Source organism: Musca vetustissima, unplaced genomic scaffold, assembly GCF_032173495.1.
Source record: "Musca vetustissima isolate MV318-11 ecotype Yass unplaced genomic scaffold, APGP_CSIRO_Mvet_v1 utg13750, whole genome shotgun sequence".
Lineage (NCBI taxonomy): Eukaryota > Metazoa > Arthropoda > Insecta > Diptera > Muscidae > Musca > Musca vetustissima.
Genome location: NW_026875681.1, coordinates 93,778 through 111,366, shown reverse-complemented (window position 1 = coordinate 111,366; position 17,589 = coordinate 93,778). Strand labels below are relative to the sequence as shown.

General features: G+C 32.7%; 2 protein-coding genes across 2 annotated transcripts; both read right to left on the bottom strand.

Annotated features, from left to right (window-relative positions):
• Positions 1-685: 685 nt before the first annotated feature.
• LOC133338201 (solute carrier family 35 member F6) lies at positions 686-3,347 on the bottom strand. Its single transcript, XM_061546385.1, has 5 exons — positions 3,286-3,347; positions 3,067-3,127; positions 2,849-2,935; positions 2,616-2,769; positions 686-1,482 (listed from the first exon to the last, which is right to left on the bottom strand). The coding sequence occupies exons 1-5, from the start codon at positions 3,345-3,347 to the stop codon at positions 686-688; spliced, it is 1,161 nt and encodes a 386-aa protein (XP_061402369.1).
• A 4,024-nt stretch (positions 3,348-7,371) lies between these two features.
• Positions 7,372-8,340, bottom strand: LOC133338199 (uncharacterized). The gene is made up of 3 exons (XM_061546382.1): positions 8,072-8,340; positions 7,546-7,705; positions 7,372-7,482 (listed from the first exon to the last, which is right to left on the bottom strand). Exons 1-3 carry the CDS (start codon positions 8,338-8,340, stop codon positions 7,372-7,374), a joined length of 540 nt encoding a protein of 179 aa, XP_061402366.1.
• Positions 8,341-17,589: the final 9,249 nt, after the last annotated feature.

Sequence of the window (17,589 nt, the reverse complement as noted above, 5' to 3'; positions counted from 1 at the left end):
TCATAGCATATGATTTGATTTTAACATACCTTGAAAATACTTTTTAAAAATCCTGATAGAAGGTATTCATACCAAAGGTAATGCATTTTTAATGAAGTCCAAAGGTATTCTCACATAATTCTCATAGAATAGGAGATACTCTTCTCAGTGAATCCTGTAATAGAAGACCAGAATATCGTCTCATAAAAAACGGGAAGGTATTCTCAAAAAAGAAGGTATTCCCTCAGAAGATATAAAGGTAATCTCATAGAATACCAGAATGTCATTTCCTAATAGCAGAAGGTCTTCCTCTTCATAGAAGAGCTGAAGGTCTTTTTCTTCATAGAATTTCTTCTTATGGACACCAAAAATATTTCACTGAAGTCTTTTTATAACCACTTTAAAATATGAAATGCAGTTATGTTCTTTATATATTCTACTTAATTTATTATTCTTTTCTTATTTAAATTATTTTGCCAACTTATACAAACAAGTCTTATAATTCTTCAATATTTTCTTCTCCTTCTTAATATGCGACACCATATCGTATATCAATCAATTCTATAGCTAGGCTCTAGATATTCGTATTGTTTTTTATTATTATTTTTTTTTTAATAAATTTCTTATTTCCTTTCCTTTTTTATCACAAATAACATCTAAATGATAGATTACTTCTTAAGCACCAATCACTTCCCTCGATTAAAAATTAAATTATATCAGCTGGTCGATTTGTTGGTATGCCAGCACCACCAACTCCCGTTGCCGGATCTGCAGTCATTTCCGCATAACGATTGCGCGCAATACGCAACAATATCGAACGATACCATTCCAAAATGGTGGCACGACGATAGGTAATCAAACCCAATTGTAAAATGCAATAGCCAATGATTGTGACCAAATTAATGTACTCCCATTCCAAGAGACATGCCATCAACCACACGAAATAGAAACGAATACTATCGGCCAGAACGAGATTTGCCGACGACGAGAAACGGATAATGGCTAGACTGGTGAAACCATGTATGGCGGTGGTAACAGCAAAAATGCAAACGGCAACCAAAAGCCAAGGATTACTTTGCAATTGACTGAAAATATCCTGTAGGTCATCGAATACCTCACGGGTACTATCATTGAACGGTGATATGGGGGTGGGTAAATAATTCATACAGATAGCTAGCAGGGAGGTTATCACAACACCCCATATTCCCTGCCATCCGAGAGCCTGTAAAATTGGTACATTACACGCCTTGACATATTTCTCTTCAAATGTCATTTTAGCCGCCTGGAATATAGAGGCACAAATGATAAGTAAATCACCGGAAAGTACAGCATTGGAATTGGGATGAGCCAATGAGGTCTGTTCGTATTCTACTCGCAGCATATCTTTGGATATGATAATTGTAAGACCGCATGCAATAATAATTATTGCCGACCAATGACGTCCGATGAGGTGTTGATTTAAGTAGATCGAGCCAAAGAGGCCGACAAATATTATGGTGGAACCTGAAAGTAAAAAAGGAAAACAAATGTAAGGGGAATTAGAATTGAAAAAAGGTATTATATGGAATCGAAAATGTTTGTAGGACACCTACATTAATTCTATTAGGAGAAGAGGCCCCGGTTAAGCTCTAAAAATGTGTATTTTTAATGATTATTTTCAAGCCTTTGTTCAGCTCAAAAGGCGTGAATTTGAACAAAATATTTTGAAGGCTCGTTTCAGCTCAAAAGGCGTGGATTTTGAAGGAATATATTGAAACCTAGGTTCAGCTCAAAAGACGTGGATTTTAAAGGAATATTTTTAAGCTTCAGTTCAGCTCAAAAGGCGTGGACTTTAAAGGAATATGTTGAAGCTTCGGTTCAGCTCAAAAGGCGTCAATTTTAATAAAATATTTTTAAGGCTCGTTTCAGCTCAAAAGGCGTGGATTTTAAAGAAATATTTTTAAGCTTTGGTTCAGCTCAAAAGGCGTGGATTTTTAAGGAATATTTTGGAACCCCGCTTCAGCTCAAAAGGTAGAGATTTTTAAGGAATATTTTGAAGCTTCGGTTCAGCTCAAAAGGCGTGGATTTTAAAGAAATATTTTAAGCTTCGGTTCAGCTCAAAAGACGTCAATTTTAACAAAATATTTTGATGGCTCGTTTTGCAATGAAAAGTTTAAATAATCACTTAAAAATACTTTCAAATGATCACTGCCCTTACAAGGCAAAATTCAAATAAAAAAAAGGAATATTTTGAAGCTTCGGTTCGGTTCAAAAGGCGTGGATTTTGAAGGAATATTTTGGAGCCCCGCTTCAGCTCAAAAGGTGGGGATTTTAAAGGAATATTTTGAAGATTCGGTTCTGCTCAAAAGGCTTTGTTTAGCTCAAAAGGCGTGGAATTTAAAGGAATATTTTGAAGCCTCGATTCAGCTCAAAAGGTGTGGATTTTAAGGGATATTTTAAACCCTTGGTACAGATCAATAGACGGGGATTTTAAAGGAATATTTCGAAGCCTCGTTTCTGCTCACAATTCGTTGGTTTTTAAAGAATATATTGAAGCCTCTCTTCTACACATCCAAAGGCTATTTTTTATATGCAGAACATCTACGTGTTAGTTTAACTTCTCTATGTAATTCATTTCCTTAATATTCCAAACTTACATCGAATAGCCTGAAAACTGGATGCATATGTCAAATATAGACCAGTTAATAATAGGATCGTTGTTATGGTATTTAAAAATGCCGGTAATAACATTGCCATTGGTCGAAATTCACGGTCACCGCTTGTCAACAGATTATTATCTTCAGAGCCATCCTATAAAAAACAACAACAGCAATTAAATATATAATTAACAAATAGGTCACATTTTCCGGTGGCTATCACTACTACTTACATTCCGTCGACGCAATAAAGCAAAGATAGTTTTGTAGATAAGAAAACAGATGCATTCACCCAAGAACATTAAAAAGGTTAGGGCGACCTGTTGGATGGAAACAGCAAACAAATGGAAATTATTTAGAATATATACATATATACACATCATATATATTATGTAGTATATATTGTCAACACAAACTATATACAGCGCGATAACAACTGAGATACACTTACAGGATGCTGAAAATAACGCCATTTGCCATCGGAACATTCACCCTTTAATGTATTCGTCCATCTTTATCAGTATTAGCGTTTCCGAACATGGAAAGGGATTGGATTATTTTGTCCATTGTAATGCAATTAAAGCCAAGCAGGGCAAACGAAAAACAACAAAAACAAAATAAGAATAAGGAATGTATTTCGTTCGCAAAAACAAAAGAACTCAATACTAACTTGATTAGCAGCGTATTGCAAGTACTGGATATTAGAAATAATAAAACAATTATGTTATTCATTTTTTCGGGATCTTTAAAGAATCCTCCACTAAATCCACTTGTTGTTGTATTCCCAATAGATTTAAAATGAAAGTTTTGCAAGTTAATTATTTATTTTTCTATATCGGCAAAACAAAGCGAAATTGCAACTGCAGTTTGGTAGTTCCGGAACGAACTAGTTCATTGGAACTATTCCGAGAAAGGAACGAACGGAACTAGTTCCAGTTCTTTAATTAATATAATTCCTTTCTCTGATCCAGTTCCTTTTTTGAACTATTTGAAGCAAAGGAACTGTATGGAGCAAAGGAACTATATGGAGCAAAGGAACTATTTGGAGCAAAGGAACTATATATGGAAAAACAAAAAAAAAAAAATAATAAAAGAGAGAGAGAGAGAGAGAGAGAGAGAGAGATTCAAAAGAACAGTGGGAAGCCTCCAAGACTCCAGCCTTCATAAAATTCGCTTGTTAATCGTCGTTCTGCCAAGACTCAAGCGACGTCGTACGCAAACCTTCGCCAACAAATGGTCTGTTCCAGTACTTTTTATACCCTCCACCATAGTATGGAGGGTATATTAATTTTGTCATTCCGTTTGTAACTCATCGAAATATTCATTTCCGACCCTATAAAGTATATATATTCTTGATCAGGGTAAAATTCTAAGACGATCTAGCCATGTCCGTCCGTCTGTTGTAATCACGCTATCTTCTGAAGGAATTGAGATAGGGTGCTGAAATTTTGCATAGGGTTGTCTTTTGTCTGTAGGCAGGTCAAGTTCGAAGATGGGATATATCGGTCCACGTTTAGGCATAGCTCCCATATAAGGGTACCCCCCAATTTTCGGTATTTTGGGGTTCTTGAGCGCTTTTTTCAAGCGAATTTGTAGTAAATGTATCCACAAAAAATTATAAATATAGGTCCACTTTTTCTTGTAGCCCCCATATAACGGTACCTCCTAATTTTCAGTATTTTTGGGGTTTTTATCGTATTTTTCACCGAATTGGCTGTAATTTAGTATTTTGAGTTCTTAGCACCAAATCTCTCCACAAAAAAATTTAAATATAGGTCAATTTTTTCGGATATCCCCCATATAAGGGTACCCCCCAATTTCGGTATTTTGGGGTTCTTGAGCGTGTTTTTCAACTGAATTCGCTGAAATTTGGTACTTTGAGTTCTTATTGGGTAGCAAATCTCTCTACCAAAAATTATAAATAAAGGTACATTTTTTCGGATAGCCCCCATATAAGAGTACCCTAAATTTTCGGTATTTTGAGGTTCTTAAGCGCGATTTTCAACCGAATTCGCTGAAATTTGGTACAGTGGGTTCATATTGGGTACCAAATATCTCTATTTAAAATTATAAATATCGGTCCACTTTTTCATTTCAAATACCTGTCAGTATAGCTGTGGGTGAGGGTATCCAAAGTTCGGCCCGGCCGAACTTAACGCTTTTTCACTTGTTTAATAGTAAAGCTAGTAAAAGGGAAACATTTCAAGTCTCAGAGTACAAAATAATTTGAAAAGTTCGGAAACGCAAATCTAGTAAATATGCCAAAATTAGATGGCAATACTTCAAAATCAACATAACAAAAAGTTTACAAAGAGAAAGCCATTTTGTTTTGTGCTCTCTTAAATTTGATTCAATGCTTTAACAGTTTTATGGGTTCAGGAACGGTTTTCGAGTAAAAAGTTGTAAAATTAGTAGATTCTTTTATTGGAACGGAGCTAAAATAAAAACGACGACTGAAAAAAATTAAAAACGTTCCACCTGCTAACGAATGGGAAGAGAAGACAAAATGGCCGATAAAGATGAACTCAAAATGGTATAACCGAAAGTTTACGAATGAGGTGGGATAGAGACTAAATGGAAACCGTGTTGTTTACGAATGAGGTTTAGGCAAATTATGATTAGGGATAAGTAAATCGACTTTCGACTAATCGATTAATCGATTTTTTGTATTGAAAATTCAAAAAGTCGAAGTCGACTTTTTATCTTTGAGGAAATCAAGACTTTCTAAAAATTGCGAACTTCGAAGTTGCTTCGCCGTAGAATGAGGAAAAATAAAATGAAGAGGAATATTGTGATAAAGATTAAAATGAAAACATGAAAAGATTGTAAAAAAACGCCCATTATAGGGATTCGAAAATTAATTTTCATCTATAAACAGCTGTTTTGAAGTGTTACCAATTACATTACCAATGTGTTGCCAACTCTTTTTGGTGTTTGTTGTATGATTTGTATGATGTATAATTTTGTTAATTTTGAAAGCTTACTGGAAATTTGTTGTTGTAAAAAGAACTCATTTGACAGAAAAATGTAAACAAGCAAACAAATTGTCATCAAATTATTTTTATTTTGAAAATGTATATTTTCGAATCCTCAAAATAAAAATTGAAAAACATGGAAAATCTATAAATTTATATTTCTAGCTTCAATAGGTGTATATATGTAACACATTTTTAATGTATATATTCAAGAAAGATTTGCTTCCTCAAATTTCCCTGCAGGCAGATTTAAATTGAATACGGGAGCACATTAATAAAGAACAATTTCAAATTGTATGCGTTCCCAATTTTCCTGTTGGGTGATTTTTAAAAACATAATTTGTCAAATTCATATTGACACTAGTATTACGTTGGAATCAAATCAGCTGGGATTTGCTGTTACCTTTTATAATTGTACCATGGTATGATGTATAATTTTGTTTGTTAATTTTGAAAGCTTACTGTTGAAAGAAGAATATTCCGGAGGCTTTATTCAGTTCAAAAGGTGTGGATATTTTCTGAAAATGTTGAAGGCTATATTCAGCTCAATAGGTGTGTATTTTTAAAGTACCCGATAATTTTCAGCTCAGAGGCGTATTTTCAGTTCGAGAGGCGGGAATGTTAAAGTAAATTTTGAAGTCCAGCCTCAGCTCAAATGTAGTGGATTTTTAAAGAATATTTCGAAGGCCAGCATCAACTCAAATGACGTGGATTTTAAACGAATATTTTCAGCTCGAAAGGCGTGGATTTTTAAAGAATATTTTGAATGCCAGCATCAGCGTGGATTTGGCGTCAGCATCAGCTCAAATGGCGTGGATTTTTAAAGAATATTTTGAAGGCCAGCATCAGCACAAATGGCGTGGGTTTTTAAAGAATATTTTGAATGCCAGCATCAACGTGAATTTGGCGTCAGCATTAGCTCAAATGGCGTTGATTTTTAAAGAATATTTTGAAGGTCAGCACCAGCTCAAATGGTGTCGATTTTTAATGAATATTTTGAATGCCAGCATCAGCTCAAGACTATCTTGGGTTTAAAAGAATATTTTGAAGACTTCCTTCAATTGAAAATGAGTGGATTTTTAAAGACTATTTTGAAGAATATCTTCAGTCCAAAAGGCGTGGATTTTTAAAGACTATTTTTAAGAATATTTTCAGTACAAATCGCTTGGAATTTTAAGTAATATTTTAAATCATATTTTCAGCTTAAAGGGGTAAATTTTTAACGGAGGCTGTCTTCAGCTCGAATGGCGTTTTTTAAGAATACTTAAAGGCCATCTTCAGCTCAAAAGGAGTAGATTTTTAACGAATATTTTTAAGGTTGTCTTCAGCTCGAATGGTGTAAATTTTTAAAGAATATTTTAAAGGCCAGCTTCAGCTCAAAAGGCTTGGATTCTAAAAGAATATTTGAAGACTATCTTCGGTTCAAAAAATTTGGATTCCATGAGAATATTTTAAAGACTATCTTCGGTTCAAAAGGCGTGAATTTTTAAAGCATATTTTGAAGGTTGTCTTCAGCTTATAAGGCGTAGATTTTTAACGAACACTTTCAAGGCTGTCTTCGGCTCAAAAGGCGTAGATTTTTTACGAATATTTTCAGTGCTATCATCAATTCAATAAGTGTAGATTGATATCAATAATCTTATGTTAAAACCAGATCTTTAAGACGACCTCTAAGGCGTCTATTATGAACATTCTAGAAGTTTTCGAAATGCCCGTAAATGGAAATATTAAACAAATTTTGCAAAATTATAGCACAGGTTTATTGCGAATGTTTTCCAATATTATTTTTTCTGGCCCAAATTCATTTTACTAGGCAAATAGCAGCTGTTCATTAGTCGTTTATTAAAGGTTATGCGTGGCGGTTGCCATGGTATGCGAGCTTCGGGAATTATCTGCATATAAAATAGAAATTATTTTGCAATTTTATCTAAATAATAAGAAGATGAAATACTTACCGTCAATGGCTTCTCGGGACGGCCATTACAGGTTGGACAGCGGGCATTGCGTTTTGTCGACGCCGTAGTATTAACACTCTCCCTTAGACTTTCCATGGGTGACCAATTGGTCTGAGTGGTTTTTGGACGTATTTCAAATAATTTTTCACGATTTAAAAAACTGTAATGAAAAACGGGGGAATATATAAAGATACATTTTTTTGAAAAATTGTTAATTAATGTTGTTAGAGAACAGAATAGGATTCCTATGAATTTGAATTATTAACTTAAAGTCGATTCCAGTCAGTTAATCGACTTGTATGTGAAAGACAAATGTGCCTTTTCCATAAAGCAGATAGTGTTTTATTATAGTCCTAGCACAAATGTTGCCTTTGAGGACAAGAACCAAAATCCTGGAGCTAAACAAAAAGTCTCTTTCCATGTTTGTGTCTATCTATGTCTTTAAATGTCATAATTCTTATTCGAATCTCGATTTCCACCTAATTCTAATTATTATTCTTATTCTTCTCTCAAATTTCAGACTTACTTTGGCCGTGGTTCTCTCCAAAAATCCGCCATTCGTTTGCTACGCATAATATCCGCTAGACTTTGTAGCAAACGTACATTTTCCGCCTCCACATGAAGAATACGTTCCCGTTCGGATTGTTGCTTCTTGGCTTTTTGTACAATATGGGGATAGAAAATAGGCGGTGAACGATCTATGGCTGCCTTGGCGGACTTAACTTTTTCTCTATGCTGTTCATAGCGTCTCTGTTCCCAGGGATAATTTAAAAGTTTATCTCTACGCGATATCATCGTTACGACTTTCGCAATGCAATTGATGGAGGACTAATATAATTCTCTTTTTTTTTAATATTAGTCTAACCTTGACGTTGTTGCTGTGGTAGTGTTTTTGCCATGGTGGCCAAGGTAAGTTGTAAACAAACGTTTGTTATATAAATGTTATATAAATCACAGCCATGGTGATGATGATGATATCATCACCTTGGAATAATTACTGCGTGGAATGCGTGTAAAACAGGAGGTCTGATAAATAAATGAAGGAATGATGAAAAGGAGGTGTAAAGATATGATACAAAATGTGTAGATTTTGAAAGAATATTTTAAAGGCCAGCATAGGCTTAAAAGGCATGAATTTTTAAAGAATATTTCCAAGGCCAGCCTAGGCTCAAAAGGCGTGGATTTTTAACGAATATTTTCAAGGCTGTCTTCAGCTCAAAAGATGTGGATTCTAAAAGAACAATTTAAAGGCCAGCTTCAGCTCAAAAGACGTGGATTCTAAAAGATTATTTTGAAGACTATCTTCGGTTCAAAAGGCATGGATCCTTAAAGAATGTTTTTAAAACTATCTTCGGTTCAAAAGGCTTAAATTTTTAAAGAATATTTTGAAGTTTGTCTTCAGCTTAAAAAGCCGTAGATTTTTAACGAACACTTTCAATGCTATCTTCGGCTCAAAAGGCATAGGTTTTTAACGAACACTTTCAAGGCTGTCTTCGGCTCAAAAGGCGTAGATTTTTAACGAATATTTATATCAATACTCTTATGTTTAAAGAAGACCTTTAAAGCGTGGATTTTTAAAGAATATTTTAAAGGCCAGCCTAGGCACAAAAAATGTGAAATAATAAATATTATGAAGGCCAGGCTTAGATTACAAGGCGTGGATTATAAAAGAATATTTTGTAGGTCAGCCTTAGCTCAAAAGGCGTGGATTTTTAAAGAATATTTTGTAGGTCAGCCTTAGCTCAAAAGGCGTGGATTTTAAAAGAATATGTTGAATGTTAGCTTGACCAAATAAGGCGTGGATTTTAAAAGAATATGTTGAATGTTAGCTTGACCAAATAAGGCGTGGATTTTTAAAGATTTTTTTCAATGTTAGCTTGACCGAATAAGGCGTGGATTTTTAAAGAATTTTTTCAATGTTAGCTTGACCAAATAAGGCGTGGATTTTTAAAGAATTTTTTCAATGTTAGCATGACCAAATAAGGCGAGGATTTTTAAAGAATTTTTTCAATGTTAGCTTGACCGAATAAGGCGTGGATTTTTAAAGAATTTTTTCAATGTTAGCTTGACCGAATAAGGCGTGGATTTTTAAAGAAATAAGGCGTGGATTTTTAAAGAATTTTTTCAATGTTAGCTTGACCAAATAAGGCGTGGATTTTTAAAGAATTTTTTCCTTGAAATAAGGCGTGGATTTTTAAAGAATTTTTTCAATTTAGCTTGACCGAATAAGGCGTGGATTTTTAAAGAATTTTTTCAATGTTAGCTTGACCGAATAAGGCGTGGATTTTTAAAGAATTTTTTCAATGTTAGCTTGACCGAATAAGGCGTGGATTTTTAAAGAATTTTTTCAATGTTAGCTTGACCGAATAAGGCGTGGATTTTTAAAGAATTTTTTCAATGTTAGCTTGACCGAATAAGGCGTGGATTTTTAAAGAATTTTTTCAATGTTAGCTTGACCGAATAAGGCGTGGATTTTTAAAGAATTTTTTCAATGTTAGCTTGACCGAATAAGGCGTGGATTTTTAAAGAATTTTTTCAATGTTAGCTTGACCGAATAAGGCGTGGATTTTTAAAGAATTTTTTCAATGTTAGCTTGACCGAATAAGGCGTGGATTTTTAAAGAATTTTGTCAATGTTAGCTTGACCGAATAAGGCGTGGATTTTTAAAGAATTTTTTCAATGTTAGCTTGACCGAATAAGGCGTGGATTTTTAAAGAATTTTTTCAATGTTAGCTTGACCGAATAAGGCGTGGATTTTTAAAGAATTTTTTCAATGTTAGCTTGACCGAATAAGGCGTGGATTTTTAAAGAATTTTGTCAATGTTAGCTTGACCGAATAAGGCGTGGATTTTTAAAGAATTTTTTCAATGTTAGCTTGACCGAATAAGGCGTGGATTTTTAAAGAATTTTTTCAATGTTAGCTTGACCGAATAAGGCGTGGATTTTTAAAGAATTTTTTCAATGTTAGCTTGACCGAATAAGGCGTGGATTTTTAAAGAATTTTTTCAATGTTAGCTTGACCGAATAAGGCGTGGATTTTTAAAGAATTTTTTCAATGTTAGCTTGACCGAATAAGGCGTGGATTTTTAAAGAATTTTTTCAATGTTAGCTTGACCGAATAAGGCGTGGATTTTTAAAGAATTTTTTCAATGTTAGCTTGACCGAATAAGGCGTGGATTTTTAAAGAATTTTTTCAATGTTAGCTTGACCGAATAAGGCGTGGATTTTTAAAGAATTTTTTCAATGTTAGCTTGACCGAATAAGGCGTGGATTTTTAAAGAATTTTTTCAATGTTAGCTTGACCGAATAAGGCGTGGATTTTTAAAGAAATAAGGCGTGGATTTTTAAAGAATTTTTTCAATGTTAGCTTGACCAAATAAGGCGTGGATTTTTAAAGAATTTTTTCAATGTTAGCTTGACCGAATAAGGCGTGGATTTTTAAAGAATTTTTTCAATGTTAGCTTGACCGAATAAGGCGTGGATTTTTAAAGAATTTTTTCAATGTTAGCTTGACCGAATAAGGCGTGGATTTTTAAAGAATTTTTTCAATGTTAGCTTGACCAAATAAGGCGTGGATTTTTAAAGAATTTTTTCAATGTTAGCTTGACCGAATAAGGCGTGGATTTTTAAAGAATTTTTTCAATGTTAGCTTGACCAAATAAGGCGTGGATTTTTAAAGAATTTTTTCAATGTTAGCATGACCAAATAAGGCGAGGATTTTTAAAGAATTTTTTCAATGTTAGCTTGACCGAATAAGGCGTGGATTTTTAAAGAATTTTTTCAATGTTAGCTTGACCGAATAAGGCGTGGATTTTTAAAGAAATAAGGCGTGGATTTTTAAAGAATTTTTTCAATGTTAGCTTGACCAAATAAGGCGTGGATTTTTAAAGAATTTTTTCAATGTTAGCTTGACCGAATAAGGCGTGGATTTTTAAAGAATTTTTTCAATGTTAGCTTGACCGAATAAGGCGTGGATTTTTAAAGAATTTTTTCAATGTTAGCTTGACCGAATAAGGCGTGGATTTTTAAAGAATTTTTTCAATGTTAGCTTGACCGAATAAGGCGTGGATTTTTAAAGAATTTTTTCAATGTTAGCTTGACCGAATAAGGCGTGGATTTTTAAAGAATTTTTTCAATGTTAGCTTGACCGAATAAGGCGTGGATTTTTAAAGAATTTTTTCAATGTTAGCTTGACCGAATAAGGCGTGGATTTTTAAAGAATTTTTTCAATGTTAGCTTGACCGAATAAGGCGTGGATTTTTAAAGAATTTTTTCAATGTTAGCTTGACCGAATAAGGCGTGGATTTTTAAAGAATTTTTTCAATGTTAGCTTGACCGAATAAGGCGTGGATTTTTAAAGAATTTTTTCAATGTTAGCTTGACCGAATAAGGCGTGGATTTTTAAAGAATTTTTTCAATGTTAGCTTGACCGAATAAGGCGTGGATTTTTAAAGAATTTTTTCAATGTTAGCTTGACCGAATAAGGCGTGGATTTTTAAAGAATTTTTTCAATGTTAGCTTGACCGAATAAGGCGTGGTTTTTAAAGAATTTTTTCAATGTTAGCTTGACCGAATAAGGCGTGGTTTTTAAAGAATTTTTTCAAATAAGGCGTGGTTTTTAAAGAATTTTTTCAAACAAGGCGTGGTTTTTAAAGAATTTTTTCAAATAAGGCGTGGTTTTTAAAGAATTTTTTCAAATAAGGCGTGGTTTTTAAAGAATTTTTTTCAAATAAGGCGTGGTTTTTAAAGATTTTTTTCAAATAAGGCGTGGTTTTTAAAGAATTTTTTTTAATAAGGCGTGGTTTTTAAAGAATTTTTTCAAATAAGGCGTGGTTTTTAAAGAATTTTTTCAAATAAGGCGTGGTTTTTAAAGAATTTTTTCAAATAAGGCGTGGTTTTTAAAGAATTTTTTCAAATAAGGCGTGGTTTTTAAAGAATTTTTTCAAATAAGGCGTGGTTTTTAAAGAATTTTTTCAATGTTACCTTGACCAAATAATGCGTGGTTTTTAAAGAACTTTTTCAATATAAATGTAAATGTGTAAAAAATGCGTGCCTTTTTTAAGAATATTTTTTTGATATATTTTTTTTATTTTTTTTTAAGAATATTTTTTTAGGAGCCTATAATGAGGGGATTTGTAAAGAATATTTTCAAGATTATATTGAGCCTATAAGGTGTGGATTTTTAAAGAATATTTTCAAAGTTAGCTGTGGCTTATAAGGCGCTTTCTATTAAAGAATATTTTCAAGGTTAGTCTTAGCCTAAAAGTCAATTTAAAAACATTCACTTGCAGTATTGTGATTACAAAAATGTAACTTCCCATACTTGTGACCTTTCATTAATTCATATTCAATGCATTTTGAATAGTAAACTTCCAAGTATAATTTTTTTGCTATATGTGAATAAGTTTTATGATTCAAAATATTTATGAGTATATGTGTGTGTGAGAGTATCTGTGTGAGCTCTTTAACTCCCAAGGATTATTCTTACATTAGCTTCGCACAGTAGCTATTCCATTTTTTTCTAGTTTTTCCTTCGACAAAAGGGTTTTGTTGGGTCTCCAACAATAACAATTAACTTTAACCTCACGTTTTATGATGTTAGCCTGGTTGGTTGGTTTGTTGTTTGGCTGCCTGGTTGGATGACTGCCTCCCTGGCCTGTTAGCTTGTCTGGAATTGTTTTTGGGGGTTTTCTTTAGTCTAGAATATATTCAAATTCACATTCACTTCTCTGCAGACAAAAATGTTATCCATAAAAAAAATGCGAAAGGAAATATAAATGCAACAACAATTTATAAAGAAGGGGGTGGAGGGTGCATAGATAGCACACATTTCTTAGGAAAATGAAGAAGAGGAATAACTTTAAAAAACTTTTGGAAATACTAGCAGCGATAAAGAATGCGATAAAAATCGCACATCCATTTTGAAATTTGAAATGGATGTAAAAGAAATTATAATTTTATAAAAAAATTGAAATAAAATGTGTAATTATGGAAATGTCATAGAGGAGGAGAGTGAAAGTTTGATAAAAAAGAAAATTGTGAAGGCCCGTCTTTCCAAAAAAAGGCGTGGAATTTTAGAGAGCATTTCAAGGATAGGCGTGGATTAAAAGGCGATTTTAAAAGAATATTTTGAAGTCTCGGTTCAGCTCAAAAGGCGTGGATTTTTAAAGAATATTTTGAAGACTATCTTCAATTGAAAAGGCGTGGATTTTTAAAGAATATTTTGAAGACTATCTTCAATTGAAAAGGCGTGGATTTTTAAAGAATATTTTGAAGACTATCTTCAATTGAAAAGGCGTGGATTTTTAAAGAATATTTTCAGAGCTATCTTCAATTGAAAAGGCGTGGATTTTTAAAGAATATTTTGAAGACTATTTTCAATTGAAAAGGCGTGGAGTTTTAAAAAATATTATCAGAGCTTTTTCAATTCAAAATTCATTTTAGATTCATGGCTTTATTTTGTGTTTCCAGTTTCTTGGAGGGTGAAAAACATCCCTGGAGACAATTTTCAATGTAGATTCATGTGCTGACTTAACCCCTATATAAAGATCCCACCCATTACTAGTATTTAGAAAGTTTTATTTTAATATTTTTTTATTACCAATGAGGCTGTAGTATGACATTAAGGGCATTCAAAATTTACAGGGAGAAGAACTTGGAGTATATTTTTGTTTTTAAGCTGGAAGGTTGCTTAATAAAATATTCCAAGCTCTTCTTCTTAATAAAATACATTGTTTGTTTGTCCAGATGTATATTTACACACAATATTACATACTTACATATAATAGAAACATGTGACAAAGTTGTACAATTGGTCTGGCTGGGATTTTGGCAAATGTTGTTCTTGTGTATGGATGTATGTATGTCTGATTGTTTGTTGTTTTTTCGGCTACTTGAATTCTAGTATCAATCCAGTATCATCATCGCCTATTGTGCCCTTTTCAGAAGCCCAACAAGCCCAGGAGAAAAAAGTTATTTCAAAAAGAAAACAAATGCAGTAGCATTTTTGTTTTCGAATTGGAATAACGGGGAGGGGTATAGAAATTCGGTAGATGGATTCTTTAATGGTAAGTAAAAATATCATAAAATTCGGTCGAATCCACTCCATGAGGTGGATATTTAAAATAGGCCTATCATACGTTGGAGATTTTTTTAATATTTTTCTCGGGGCCAAGGCCTATTTATGGCGTTGATTTTTTAAAGAATATTTGTCCAGAGCCTTCCAAAGGCTTGCATTTTTAAAGAATATTTTTCAAGGCCTACCAAAAGAGTGGATTTTTAAAGAATTTTTTCAAAGGTCAAGAGGATGTGAGTATTTAAAAAGAAATTTTTTCAAGGCTTGGATTTTGACACTACAAAATTTCCCCAATTTTTGTAACCTTCCGTCTGCTCTTGTTTACCATCCACTTTTTTGTTTGTTCTCAGGATACAAATATTCACAGCACTTTTAAGACGTGATAAAGACAATTCCTAGAAAACAAAAGAAGAATGACTTTTTTCCAAAAGTTTTTTGTTTTTGTTGGCTTGTAGTTGTTGTTCCAAGTTTTCTGTTTTGTTCTTGATTTTGTTGTTCATGTTTTTGTTTGTGGGCCATCTAGCCAGCCAGCCAGCCAAGTCAGCCTTCCAGCCATTCTTTTAGCCAACATTATTCTTAGAAATATAACATTGGTCTATTAGCGGGAGAGAGTGTTTTACATTAACATAATGTTGTCCATATAATGTAATGTTCGGATTGCTGTTTTTTTTTTGTTTTTGGTTGTTGCTGAATTGCAAGCATACGAAATACCATTGCCAAGGTGAGAGGTAAAGAATTAAAGGGCATTTGTAAAACAGAAAGGAGTGGGGGTTTCCTTTTAGTCTTACATTATTATTTCAAAATTATTTAAATGCTAGAATTAGGTTTGAAAATTATTTTTTTTTTCAAAATTGTTGGAATATCCAGTTGAATTCATAAATTTTAGTATAAAAAAAAATTTTCAAAAAATATTATTTTTATAGGCCTCGGTTTATTCCGGTCGAATACTTTTTAAAATTCAAATCCTAATTTGCCTATCAAATATTTAATTTCAATAATAAGTTGTTGTTGTTATCTTTAGGTTTTTTTTGTTTTGTTAATGCCTTCCTTCCACAAATTGTCGTCCAGATGTATTACAAATAATTGTTAAACATTTAAGTGACACTACCGCACAATCATATATAGTATGTAGGTCTTGACAATGGTAAATACACTTCACAATTTAGGGATTTCAATGAAGATTTGGGATTTCTTAAAAAAAATCGTAGCATTTTTGGGGAGAATTTTGTTATGTTAAAGAATATTTTAAAGAAAATCTTCAGATAAAAAGGCGTGGGTTTTAAAAAATATTTTGAAGAATATCTTCAGTTCAAAAGACGTAAATTTAAAAAAAAAAATTTTTTTGAATGCCAGTCTCAGCTCAAAAATTCTGGATTTTTTAGAGAATATTTTGAAGGGTTTTGAGAATATTTTGAAGAATATATTCAGTTCAAAAGACGTGAATTTTAAAAAAATTTTTGAATAATGTCTTCAGGTCAAAAATTCTGAATTTTTTATTATTCTCTGGGTTAAAAATTCAGACTTAAAAGGCGTGAATTCTGCTGGAATATTTTGAAAAAAATCCACACTTATTGGATTTTTATTCTTCTCTGGTTTAAAAATTCCAACTTATTGTTCTATTGGTCTTTGAAAAAATGTACCTTAAAAATCGCCCTTGAAAAAATCTGCCTTAAAAATCTGTGTTTAATGGTCATAACGCCCTTGAAAAAATCTGCCTTAAAAATCTGTGCTTAATGGTCATAACGCCCTTGAAAAAATCTGCCTTAAAAATTCAGGTTTTTGGTCATCAAGTCCTTGAATAAATTTGCCTTAAAAAAACACGCTTATTGGTTATGAAATCTTTGAAAAAATCTGTTTTAAAAAACCATGCTTATTGGTCATCAGGCCCTTAGAAAAATCTGCTTTAAAAATCAAAGCTTTTTGTTTGATCTTGAAAAAATCTGCCTTAAACATCCACACTTATTGGTCATGAAGTCCTTGAAAAAATCTGTTTAAAAAATCCACACTTATTGGTCATGATGTCCTTGAAAAAATCTGTTTAAAAAATCCAAGCTTATTGCTCATCAAGTCCTTGAAAAGATCTGTTTTAACAATCCATGATTATTGTTCTACTGGTCCCCGAAAAATCCGGGCTTCTTGGTCATCAAGTCCTTGAATAAATCTGCCTTCAAAATCCAGGCTTATTGGTCATGAAGACCTTGAAAAAATCTGCCTTTAAAAAACTACGTTTATTGGTTATGAAATCCTTGAAAAAATCTGCTTTAAAAATCCTCGCTTATTGGTCATCAAGTCCTTGAAAACATCTTCTTTAAAAATCCTCGCTTATTGGTCATCAAGTCCTTGAAAACATCTTCTTTAAAAATTCTCGCTTATTGGTCATCAAGTCCTTCAAAACATCTTCTTTAAAAATCCACGCTCTACTGGTTCTTGAAAAAATCTGTTTAAAAAATCCAGGCTTTTGGTCATGAAGTCCTTGAAAAAATCGGCTTTAAAAATCCTCGCTTATTGCAAATCTAGTCCTTGAAAAAATCGGCTTTTAAAATCCACGTTTATTGTTCTACTGGTCCTTGAAAAAATCTGCCTTAGAAATCCAGGCTTCTTGGTCATCAAGTCCTTGAATAAATCTGCTTTAAAAATCCACGATTATTTTTCTTCAGGTCCTTGAATAAATCTGCTTTAAAAATCCACGCTAATTGGTCATCAATTCCTTGAATAAATCTGCTTTGAAAATCCCAGCTTATTGTTCTTAAAATAATATGATTTAAAAATCACGCTAATTGATCATCAATTCCTTGAAAACATCTTCTTTAAAAATACACGCTTATTTTTCTACTGGTCCTTGAAAAACTGCTGCTTATAAAATCTACGTTTATTGGTCATCAAGTCCTTCAACTAATCTGCTTTAAAATTCACGCTTATTTGTTTTTGCTAGTCCTTGAAAATAAGCTTTCCTTGAAAATCCATGCTTA

Coding starts and splice junctions, on each gene's coding strand:
- LOC133338201 (XM_061546385.1), bottom strand. CDS start 3,347: ATGAATAACATAATTGTTTTATTATTTCTAATATCCAGTACTTGCAAT. Junction 2,936..3,066: donor GGCGTTATTTTCAGCATCCT/GTAAGTGTATCT, acceptor TCCATCCAACAG/GTCGCCCTAACCTTTTTAAT. Junction 2,770..2,848: donor CTTTATTGCGTCGACGGAAT/GTAAGTAGTAGT, acceptor TGTTTTTTATAG/GATGGCTCTGAAGATAATAA.
- LOC133338199 (XM_061546382.1), bottom strand. CDS start 8,340: ATGATATCGCGTAGAGATAAACTTTTAAATTATCCCTGGGAACAGAGA. Junction 7,706..8,071: donor TGGAGAGAACCACGGCCAAA/GTAAGTCTGAAA, acceptor TTTTCATTACAG/TTTTTTAAATCGTGAAAAAT. Junction 7,483..7,545: donor GTCCCGAGAAGCCATTGACG/GTAAGTATTTCA, acceptor TTTTATATGCAG/ATAATTCCCGAAGCTCGCAT.